Source organism: Talaromyces rugulosus, chromosome III (assembly GCF_013368755.1).
Source record: "Talaromyces rugulosus chromosome III, complete sequence".
Lineage (NCBI taxonomy): Eukaryota > Fungi > Ascomycota > Eurotiomycetes > Eurotiales > Trichocomaceae > Talaromyces > Talaromyces rugulosus.
In genome coordinates, this window is record NC_049563.1 from 1,186,487 (window position 1) to 1,198,256 (window position 11,770).

The 11,770-nt window shown below is 46.2% G+C and overlaps 3 protein-coding genes across 3 annotated transcripts; all 3 read left to right on the forward strand.

Moving 5' to 3' along the window:
- Positions 1-926: 926 nt before the first annotated feature.
- On the forward strand, positions 927-5,652 carry TRUGW13939_05269 (uncharacterized protein; the record flags this gene model as incomplete). The annotated part of the gene is made up of 4 exons (XM_035488433.1): positions 927-1,018; positions 1,128-1,554; positions 1,607-5,300; positions 5,363-5,652. The coding sequence occupies 4 exons, from the start codon at positions 927-929 to the stop codon at positions 5,650-5,652; spliced, it is 4,503 nt and encodes a 1,500-aa protein (XP_035344326.1).
- Positions 5,653-7,266: 1,614 nt separating this feature from the next.
- TRUGW13939_05270 (uncharacterized protein) lies at positions 7,267-9,054 on the forward strand (the record flags this gene model as incomplete). Its single annotated transcript, XM_035488434.1, has 4 exons — positions 7,267-7,747; positions 7,807-8,111; positions 8,184-8,305; positions 8,364-9,054. 4 exons carry the CDS (start codon positions 7,267-7,269, stop codon positions 9,052-9,054), a joined length of 1,599 nt encoding a protein of 532 aa, XP_035344327.1.
- A 1,479-nt stretch (positions 9,055-10,533) lies between these two features.
- Positions 10,534-11,261, forward strand: TRUGW13939_05271 (uncharacterized protein; the record flags this gene model as incomplete). The annotated part of the gene is made up of 4 exons (XM_035488435.1): positions 10,534-10,695; positions 10,751-10,854; positions 10,917-11,039; positions 11,087-11,261. 4 exons carry the CDS (start codon positions 10,534-10,536, stop codon positions 11,259-11,261), a joined length of 564 nt encoding a protein of 187 aa, XP_035344328.1.
- Positions 11,262-11,770: the final 509 nt, after the last annotated feature.

Sequence of the window (11,770 nt, forward strand, 5' to 3'; positions counted from 1 at the left end):
CCGCAATGCAAACAGTGCAAACCAGGATTGAGGAGTTACAATAGTACGTAGTGACACCAGAAGATGTTTAATATCAAGCGCTGTAGAATGTTGAGTATTGATTGGATAGAAAGATCAGAATATCTCTGTCCTGTATTCCAAAACAGCAAAAAGCAATAACGAATCTATATATACATGATCATCTTGAACCCGGTTGCTGCTGCAAATAGGACCGGTTTATTGCCACGCACATCCGCACTTCTTACCAACTTAGGGCAACGATCACGTGCATATCCCCACAGAAACACCCAATAAGCGTCATTGCCGTTGAAGATGACCGTACAAAGTTGCAGGCGTGTCAAAACAGCAAAAAAACAATGTTTTAGCAAATGGAGTTTGATCAGCTGTAGATTATACCTCGTCATCATCTACCTCGCCTGCAGATTTGCAACGTGGTGGCGAAAATACCAGCCTGTTTGGCAGGAAAGCGAGTGGCTGGTCTGCATTATTGTCGATTTCTTGGCGCGCGCCAGTGGCATTGTGCGATCGGTACTGCCACGGCCGGCTCGTGACTGGGCAGCCACGCTGGGTCGAGTTAACGAGTGAGCTGCTTGCTACCACCGAAGCAATTTCGAGGCTCGATCTTCTTCTCGATCTCCTACCTTCGTTCAAAACGTTCTCAACCTAGCCCTTCCCCACGTTCGCATCTTCGCATTCGTTGTGAGCAACTCCTCGTTCGCTGCTTACAACTACAGCTCCGTTGCATATATTCTCGCAATTACTGTCCCCTCCGGCCTATATTTTTTGTTCGTGCCGTGTGCGGAGTCTACCGTCGCTTTTTTTCGCGCCCTCTTTTTCGCCACGAAGAAGCGTACCTGGTATGTCCAACCCAGAATTTTGTCTCTCGACCGCACCTTCTGATCTGATGTTCCTGGACTGTAGCAACAATGCCCTCGCCACTACCTTCAAGCTTTGCCTCTGCGGCTGCTGGCAACACCCAAGACCCTAGGAGAGATAGCAGTGTCGGTGGAGGAGAATGGTAAGACACAAACACTTCTTTCGCCTTTCGGCTTCATCCCATTGTGGAAAGCAGCAAAATTCCAGTTTTTCATGAGAGAATTATTGCTGACCGGCTGTGCGTGTTGCAGGACACGGTCTCGCATGAACGGCGCAACTCAAACGTTCCGCCGTCCATCTGTTGCGACAAATCTTTCACATACTCGTGATAGTAGCCAACCCATGTCCGCTTCCACTCCTACTTCTGCTGCATACATCCCTCCTCATCTGAGTTCCAGCTACCAGCCTCGCAACGGCTCTACTGCCGATAGTCGATATTCCAAGGAACAACTTCTAAGCATCTTCAAGACTCAGCGAGATTCAGGAACGTTGGGAAAGAACATGGGCGACCACTTCTTGGCGACGTGGAACCCGCTCGAAGATAGTTCATCTACAAACGGTGCCTGGGGGAAGCGAGAGGACCAGAAGGATCCCTCTTCAGGCCCAGAAGTCTGTTGGGATCACCTAGGGCTGCATGGACCGTTGGCGTTATCAGATCTGACTGACGAAGAGAGAGAGGTAAGCCATTTGTTCTTCGAATTGCCATATGTCTTGTTAACCGTGTTCACAGCTGTTTACAACCACTGTCAATTCCCCGCTCAAGCCCCCGCCGTCAAGCGCTTCCAAGGACAATGCTGGGCCGGTTACTGGGCGCAAGTCGTCCATATCACATGCTAACACCTTCAGCACTTCATCCCCTAACTCTGCACGACCTCCTGCTCGACGCCGCGAAACCCAAGATTCCACCGGAAATCCAATGTCACCAACAAGTGGCACTCGTTTCTTCCGAGAAGAACCTAATACAACCACCCCCCCTCCTTCCCTCTTACGTCGCAAAACCGACATTCGTGATTCGAGCTCTACAATCAGACCCGAAGACAAGGACAAGGCAAAGGAAATAACGGGTCGGGAAGGCTCAGACATTTCGTCTCCATTTGGCTCGTTGAAACGCAGCACCACTAACCCAGTCGTGAGTGGGTTGGCTGGAGCGACATCTCCATGGCCCTCAGGTTCTCAAAATTCGCCAATGGGTGCTTTTGGTAGCTTCTCACTTGCCGGTTCCAATGCTCAGCCTAGTCCCGCGACTGAAAAACGGCCTGGTTATGGTAGCCTCCGCGGTGAAAGCAGATTCAAAGGTCTCCTGTCGAAGGACAGCTCAGAAGATGTCGGGAGAGACAAGGCCTTGCAAAGAGGACTAGATCGTCTTACCGAGGATGAAGGGGGGAGTCGCTCTCATTCTCCGTGGGGTGAACCAGTCAAGACTCGCGCCGTCCGTAGTGAAACGAATCCGTTTGACGAGGCCCGGAGTGGGAGTGCCTCTCTTGGAGGGTCTCAGGAAGTAGCGTCTGGCGTCGACGAGCTTGGATTCTCTGCTTTTGGCATGACGGCTGGTGTTCCCGGTCTCCGCGAATTGATAGGCCGCGGCGAGGATCCTCAAAGCCCCTTCCATGGCCTACCTGGTTTGGAACCAGCTAGCCCAACGAACACCAACCCGTACCAGAGCCCTCGAGGCGAAAAGGTAGAGGAAGATGTGGACACGGATGGCTCAGATGTTCAGCGTACTCAACACCCCGGTTTGAGTGGGTTACGGGACGAATCATCTGCTTTTGGGTCTATTCGACGGGCCGGTTCTGGCTTGGATACGTCTGTTGGCGACCGTAGCCAGACTTCTAGCGCTGGACCTGGCAGAAACTTTTCAGGCTTGGGCGGGCTTGGTGCTGTTCCTGGTCTTGGTGGAGCAAGTGGATGGCCATCCGCTGGGGCTATTGGTACACCAACACGAGAAAGATCTGCATTCACTGGGTTTGGTGATCCTATTTTTGGCTCCGTGGCAGAAATGCAATCCCCGAGTCTTTCCAGTCTTGGCGGGGGTGGGTTCTTTGGATCTCATGCCGGTCTTAGCAATACAGGAAGCATTGGTCGAACCAGTAAAATGGGTGCCCTGTTCCCTTCTGCATTGCAGGAACAGATGCAGGGTCTAGACGATGGAAGCAGACAACAAGGTAGGGTTTTATTCGACGCACGCCATAATGAGCTCATGTCTGATGCCGAAATAGAACTCAATACCTCATCGTCAGCTTCATCGCAAGTACCTATCACTTCGTCTACAAGTGCGCTACATACACCTCTAGCAGCATCAGGAGAAGGCCCTCAGACTAGTCAAACTCCGTCTGCTGGGAGTTCTGGTACAATACCTACTGCTCAGCAACGTACTATGGTCATGCCAGATCGCATGCGGTGGATTTATCGCGATCCGCAGGGCAATATCCAAGGGCCATGGTCAGGATTGGAAATGCATGACTGGTTCAAGGCAGGCTTCTTTACAGCTGAATTGCAAGTCAAGAAACTGGAAGATCCTGAATTTGAACCTCTGGCTCAGCTTGTACGTCGCATTGGTAACTCTCGTGAGCCATTTTTGGTGCCTCAGATTGGTATTCCTCATGGCCCTGAACCTACTTCTGCCGCCTGGACCGCCCCTTCGCAGACTGGAGCAGCGCAGCCACCGTTTGCCAACAGTTTTCCAACCTTTGGAACGACATTAACTGCAGAGCAACAAAATGCCTTGGAAAGAAGAAAGCAGGAAGAGCAGTACCTCATGGCTAGACAGAAGGAACACCTTGCTCAGCAACAGGCAATGATGAAGCAAATCCAATTACAAGGTGGACCACACAATATACAGCCGCCTCTCCAGCACCAATCCAGCGCACATAGCCTACAAAGTCAACCTAGTTTTGGAAGCATCAATTCTCCTGCGGCTGGTTACCAACCCAGTCCAATCCACGGACCTATTCAACCTCCACAGGCTATGCCAGGCTACTTTGATGCCCCTTTCAGACAGAATTCTCTTTCCTTGGGCCCGCAGATCCTTGGTACCGATTTTGGATCGCATGATGAACTGCCGGGATTGCTCGACCGTTTGAACATAAACCGATCAGGTCCCTTTCCTTTGAATAGTCAAAGTTCATTTGGCAGTCGCCAGCAAGAAGCCGGCGTAAACTCTCAACAGATTAACTCGATGCTCCAGGATCGTGCTCGTCTCCAGCAAGAGCAGGACCAATATGACAAGAGTCACCCGGACAGTCTGTTTGAACAGCAAGCTCGCGAAGAGCGTCTTCGTCAATTTCATGCACTACGTACTGACGAGGAAGAACTTGCGTTAAGGGGCGGAGAAGGGCTACCGACTCACCCGACAGCTGCTTTGGCACAGCAAGTTGAACAGGCTCAGCTTGGAGATGAGGAAGACGATTTTTTGGAAAACGACGACGAATCTGAAGTATCACCCGGTGAACCATTGTCTCTTTCACAGCAAGTCCAGAAAGCAGCTACGGCCCAGAGACAGCAAAAACAAGCACAGACCGAAGCCGCCTGGACAGTAAAGGGAGACCCTGGCATTCCACATCCATTTCCCCCTCCGCCTTCTGCATCGCCCCTACCTGCGCCAGCAGCCCAGCGGAACCGTCAAAATGTAGCTGACGCTCTTGCTGCGACTTCACGTTCACAAAGTCAGACTCCTATTGACACCCCGTCTACTTCTATAGCTCCTTGGGCCAAGGATACCACCGAAGCACCAAAGGGTCCGTCTCTGAAGGAAATCCAGGAAGCAGAAGCACGAAACGCGGCTCAACGAGAAGAGCTTGCAGCCCAGGCTCGTCGCGCTCAATTTATAGCCGAACAGGAGCGTCTTAGCCAAGCTCAGCAAGCAGCCGCACCTGGATTGCCTTCAACGGCCAACTGGGCCAGTGGAGCCTCTCCTGCGCCCCCTAGTACTGCAAGTTCAGTTTGGTCCAAGCCTGTCGCGAAGGCCACCACAGCTCCTGCAAAGACCCTTGCTCAGATTCAAAAAGAAGAGGAAGCTCGCAAGCAGAAATTAGCTCAGGCTACTGTCGTACAGACCACTGCAGCCAGCCCTACTGGAGCGTCGGCGGCGGCTGCTGCTGCTGCTGGAAAGCGATATGCCGACCTTGCTAGCAAGGTGGCCTCACCTATGGCTCCTACAGCATCAGGTGCATGGACTACGGTGGGCGCCGGAGGTAAAGCTAAAGCACCACCAGTCGTTGCGCCAATTTCACCAGCTGCGCCAGCTGCAGCTCGCTCTGCCAGTGCTACGATGGTCGTCCCACAAGTAGCAAAGGCAAAACCAGTGGCGCCGATCAGGACAGTCACAGTCGGCACCATTCCAACCGCCAACCCGAACCGCGCTACTGAAGAGTTTACGAAATGGGCCAAGATCACTCTCGGAAAGGGACTCGACAACGGGATCAATGGTATGTCTTAAAAATAACAATGAAGAAGTTGATAATGGACTTGTGCTAACATGATATGATAGTTGACGATTTTGTCCAGCAACTGCTACTTCTGCCTGTCGAAGCAGAAATCATTTCAGACTCTGTGTACGCGAATTCTCAGACACTGGACGGCCGCCGTTTTGCGGATGAATTCATTCGCCGTCGCAAACTGGCAGAAAAGGGAATCGTGGAGCCTGTCAGTGCAGATACCAAGGGTTCTTCTGGTGGCTGGAATGAAGTTGCAAAGAAATCATTCAGTCAACCCAAGCCCGAAGAGGATGTCACTGCTACGTTCAAGGTTGTTGCGGGGAAGAAGAAGGGCAAGCGGTAGAAATTCATTTCTATTTCATGCCGGATCCAGCTCTCTGCTCATGGTTTGCGCCAAAATGGTACGGCGTTTGATGAGATGAATGAGAGATGCATGTGTACACACGAAAGATGAGCGATTTGAAAAGAAAAGAAAAGCGACTTCTTGTTTTTTTTTTGGCTAGCTAGTCTGGCCATAAGCTTTGCATGTAAAGCGAACTTTTTTTGTATTGTATTACTAAACAAACCTGACTGTTCTGGATTCTCTACCTTTTAATATAAAAAATATTATTATAAAATACGCTCTATATTTTATAAATTGTAAATAATATCTAAGAATAATATAGTTGATGTGACGTGCCTTTCCGAAGACGTTTAATTTATATCTAGGGGTGCATTTCTCTAAGACAACAAACATGGGGAAGGAATCTACATGTATCTGTCAGGACCCGCGGGAAGGTTTTATCTTGTGGGCTTATATAACAGGCTTGACCCTTTATAGCCTCACCCTGAGGCTATTCCCAGATCTGGCACCGCGGGTTAGGATTTTTTTTCCTCCTGCCTGAGACCACTCTCTACCTAAGGCTCCTACTAGGCTCCGACTCTTACCCTTGGGGGGTGGGGGATGGCCTCGACCGGCACATTTTCACTATATTTCTAGAAACCCATTTGATGACATATAAGCTAAACCTATTTTCAGAATAACTTTATAATAATTAGATTAGTGTTATTTAATTCAGATCAAATGTATTAATAGCTTTCTATTTAACTAAAGACTCCTACACCTACTCCGAATCAAAGCAACAATTTATAATCTTCTTACTTATAAACACCCCAAGATCTACATCAATTTAAACAATAATTAAGTATAATCAAAAAGCATATAAGCCAGCATAAATTAAGGCTATTAAAAGTCATTAATTAAATAATTAACTATATATCTAAAACTTATAAGGTCAAATTAAAGTATCTTAAACTATTACTGCTACTCTAGTTAAACCAGAGCTTCTAATTTCTTAACTATCTATACAACGTCAGTTTCGCTGCAGTGGCTATAGAATTATAGGACATAAATTGACTAGATATCCTAATCGTATTTCTAATTAATTTTTTGTATACGATTATTATTTCAAATTAGAAATTAAGCTTTGATGATAATATAGAACGCGTTTTCAGGCGGAAGTGGCCAACTCACACGGCCATCCCACTTACCGAGTACGTTACTACATCTATTGTTATCAATTCTTATGCCAAACGGTAAGAAACCGAATTTTGGCAATTTTGTACGTATGGGCTCCGTAGGTTTGCCCCTCATTATTCAAATTTGTGATTTTGTTACGCCGAGAGCAGTAGGTCCACTCGTGGGCCAAGAACTAGCCCGAAGGTTCAGGGCAATGCTAGAATCACGACTTCCTATTGAGCGCCGCAATGATTTCCTTTTTTTTTTTCATCTCCTGGTTTCTTGTTTCCGAAACTAACAGAATGACTTAACATGTAAAAGTGGCATATAATCCCACTTCATTTCCTACAACTAGTCTAACATGGTTCGATTTTGTCAACACTGAGATCAGGTTTCGTTATCCTCCTCTCTATTGACATGGTCAAGTGCCATCTAAGCTGGCGCTGAACGACACCAACAATGTCGCTGCCAAAAATCCCGGAGGACGACAGTTTGAGCCAAAGACGCGCATCGACTAGCCCGTCCTGGAGCGACGATAATGGGCAACCTCGCTTCATCTTCGTGCTCGAGAAGAATCAGCCGGAAACACGCACTCATGCTATGCGAACACACTGGCAGGAGCGGCGGAAGCGAAAGACAGAGATAAGACTGTCCGATCAAACAACCAGACTATTACGTGCGAAGCCGGAAAAGTCAAATTCTAGTATGTCGACGCAGAAAAGAGTGCAAGATTCGAGATCTTACACCGTCGACTCACGGGATACTAATTCGACCACCCCACAAGAGATCGGACAGATAGTAGATGCATCACGCGTGTTAGCAGGTATCCCCACACAGTTTCTAACTGGGATAAACTATGCATTGAGCTCATCGAGATTGGATCCTTTTGACGTTTTCCCTGTGACTCTGACCACTGAACACCATAAACTAATAAATCACTGTATGTCCATCTTGGCTCTATTTTTTCTCTCTTAGAATGATAGTGATCTGATGAAACAGGGCTGGTCACACATGCAACAATGATGTTTGGGAAGATGCCCGCATCTGAATTCAACCCCATGCGAGACGTATGGTTTCCTCTTGACCTCTCCAATGCCGCTTCTTTCAATGCGATCATGGCCCATTCTGCGGCACATCTAGCCTACCTTTATAGTGGTACGGCGCCTACCTGTGGAACCAATTCCTCTCAGGCTTTAAAATATAAAGCAAACGCAATTCTGATATTGAGGGAATGGATGAATGACCCGGAGAAGTCGTTAAGTAACGACGCGTTTGCGGGTACTGTGCGGCTTCTTACCTTTGAAGTATGTGCTATACTTGTTGTCTTTCTTGTTTCAACCCCAAGCCAAAGATATGCTGATTTAGAAAACATGCAGAGATACTGGGGTGCCGAAGAAGAATGGAAAATCCACCGTGGCGGGCTACAGCGAATGATCGAAGCGAGGGGAGGTCTTCACGAGCTCCACAGTGATTGGAGATTAGAACTGGTGGTCGGCCTGTAAACTACCATCCTCTATCATTTAACTGATTATACCGAAGAAACTAATGATATATAGGGTATCACTTATGTCTGAACCATCTTGGTTTTCGCCTGCCAACAATATCTCCAGCATCACCTGTCCGGATTTCCTGCGAAACGCCATGTTGGGAATGGACTTTGATATCAAACACATGCGTTCTATATGGCTAATATCCTTCATCCAAGACATACGCAATTTGATGAGTATGTCGTCGCATCTCTATGGAAACGGACTTACAAAGTTCCCTGCGCTACATGATGCCGTCTTACTCATCCTATCTGATTTTAAGACAGATACCGACTTTTCATCATCTTTGATGGACTATGATAGACTTGAATTGCTGTTCTCAATTTCTATCATGATGCAAGAGTCGATAAGTCTCAGCTATATCCACCCAACACACTCACCACTCACTACTAAAGATGATACTCTACAGCTACTAGATATATCCCTTCTTGCAGCTCCGGAAGCCTCAAAAACTTCAGTTCATGCTCTTCTATCTTTCTTACGCACATATTTTCTTGAGTTTGGTCTATCCGGTGTCCACAAAATTGAGTATGTCATGCAAATGACAGAAATAGTCACCCATTTGAGTCTGGAGGCTCATCGGGGTATTGAAAAATGTCTGCTCAATATGTTTTGTCGGATGAAAAACGCAGTGATGGTTTTTCACCCAGATGAAGGGGCAACGCCAGATTCATTGTTATCTTTTGTGCATGGGCAGTGATGTCATTCTCGATTTCCGCGTCTTGTCAAGCTATGAGTCGACGTCTCTGGCCGCGATAAAGAGCCACATATGGGACACCTTATCTGCGCGTTGTCTAGTTGCCGGGATTTTCTGTATGAATGTAGGGAATGGAACCTTGAGCCGTATAAATTGTACAATAGAAACTACTAAAGCTAATGAATAGAATTCAATTTTGTCATTACTCTAGAACCCTTGGAATAACTACGGACCTCAAATGTAGTTTCCCCCTAGTTCACGTTCAGCTACAGGAACACCACCATGTAGTAACTTGTATCCCATATTGGGTCTCATTGTCCTCATTGACACACAGCAGTGTGACGGTAAGTAGGTACACTAGGAGAGCTTGAGTAGACTTTACGCTAGTATGGAGTACGCATGGTATACGCCGCGACTTTACAAACATGAGCTAGAGTGCTTCAATATTAGTGGCCCATGTATTTGGTTGAGCCGTACCGCGACGTCTGTTACTTGCCAAAAAATTATACTTTCAATAATAATTAAAAAAATGAATTGTGTCTTTAAAATTCTCTCGTGAGAGAAATGAGCCAATGATATCTCAGCCGTTTTGTGTCAAGCTTTATAACCCCCACAGGTGGATCGTGGGTCTATGATTCCGAATCTGGACATAGTATTCTGATTTTGTGATTGGGTGGCTACTCTGTCTAAAAACAGTATATTAATGATATGATTTGGCGCTTAACCCTTTTGTATTGTTACTATTAACAGATTATCGTTCTCTTGATTCGCAACTGTGGGCTCTGATAACATGGCTGTTTCTAGTATTACTTTAACAGGAAGTGGTTATTGTGTAATCTGACTTGTATCTATGATGATCAACGCCTTCATCCAAACTATAAACGAACCATGGTAGATGTGAAATTATGATAGGCTGGTAGTTGAACGTTGCACTACTAGACGGCAGTTGAAAGTTTGTTTGGCAGATTTGGTAAAAAAAAAAACAAAACAAAAAAAATATGTAGACTTCTTTTTGAGGTGATCTAACACTGCACAGCTTGCAATATACGTTTTCGGTAACACTACGTGCTACCCCTAAGCCTCTTTAAGAAGTTTGCCAAAATCAAACTATCTCCAAACATCATGATTACTGTATGAGCACAACTGAAGTTGTGCTGAGTGCCTCATATCTAGTAATACGATATTGGGTTGGAATCATCCGTGGTGTCGATCACGGAGATCAAAATTCGTCTCTAAGAGACCATATTCATATGCAGCGATGATCCTTTTGTTGACCTCATTGACGTGGTCGAGGCTTCGTAGATTTTTGAATTTAGCGCCACCATCGTGAATGAATACCAATATCATAGCATAGAGCAGTTTGCGCTCTACAGGATATAAAGTACTATGTACTCCCTCCAGTCGGTTGTGATGACGAGATTCAAACAAGGCCTCGTAACATAAAAGACTTCCGCCACTTCTTCGCCCTGCTAGATAAACAAAATGACTTCTACCAAGCCATCTTTCACAACGAGCCTGCCGAAGTTTTTCCTCATTGCTAATCGAGTACTTCAATGGGCAAGTTCGGTCATTGTTCTTGGAATTACGTCATATTTCATCAACAAGGGTGTCCGCGGACTCACTACAACATACGTGGAAATTATTGTAAGTGAAATTTAGCCTCATCTAGTGACGTACTTCAATCTTATATATCGAATAGGCGGCCATTTCCGTTGCAGCTTTTCTTCCAGCTTTCGTCTCACCATTCTTGCCTGCATCAGTTAATGGCATTGTATTGGGTATTGATGTGATATTTTCTTATCTGTATGCTCCATGTCCTATTGCCAAACTCGAGTTAACTCGGATTGAAGAGCTAATAATACTAGCTGGCTTGCAGCTTTCATCTTCTCTGCGCTTGATTACAATCGCAACGACTGCTTAGCCAATGCACCCCCCGGGTTTTCATGCTCTAAGAAATGGGCCAATGAAGCTTTCATTTTTCTCACATTGTAGGTGGTTCAGACTTATCTTGCCCCTTTCTGACCCCTTTTTACAGCATCTTCACCTTTTTTTCTATTTTATTTGAGACATGGACACTGTGGCTCTCGCAGCTGGATAAGCACCCCTTGCTCCAATCGCATGAGAAGACTAGTCAGCCCGATATAGAGCGTAACGGCGCTCAGCCGACAACGCAAAACAACACAGAAGAGCCTACGACTACAACCGCATAGGCTGTAGGATATTTAGCCCTGGTCAATAATACTATCCAGTATCAAATGGGCATATGACAGTCCCGGCAATCTTAATATATGAGGGAGAAGAAAAGAGAGTCAACCATTATCAGTATCTGGTCTCTTGGTACAGTGGCATAGTGAGTAATTACTTCTGCTTAATGGTGACAAGGTGCATGTATTTGAAAGTTGAATTTCGCATATATGAGAAGGCCTCAGGGTAGTGTATGGTGGAAGAAGTCTTATATTATTTCGTTCACTATTACTGTTTTGAACGCAGGTTGGTAGTAATAATTGGATTTTTAGTTCAATGTGATGTTCTTTATATTAAACCGGGAAACTGCAATTAATATTAGTTTTGTCACAGTTTAGCCATGAAAATATCCATAGAGATGAATTAGAATAAGATGCCTATATTAGAAAAGTCCAACAGGTTCCTGCTCAAATACCTACATAACAAACATGTGCGACACTAACACAAGCAGCGGGACGCCGTTTTATGCTCTCAG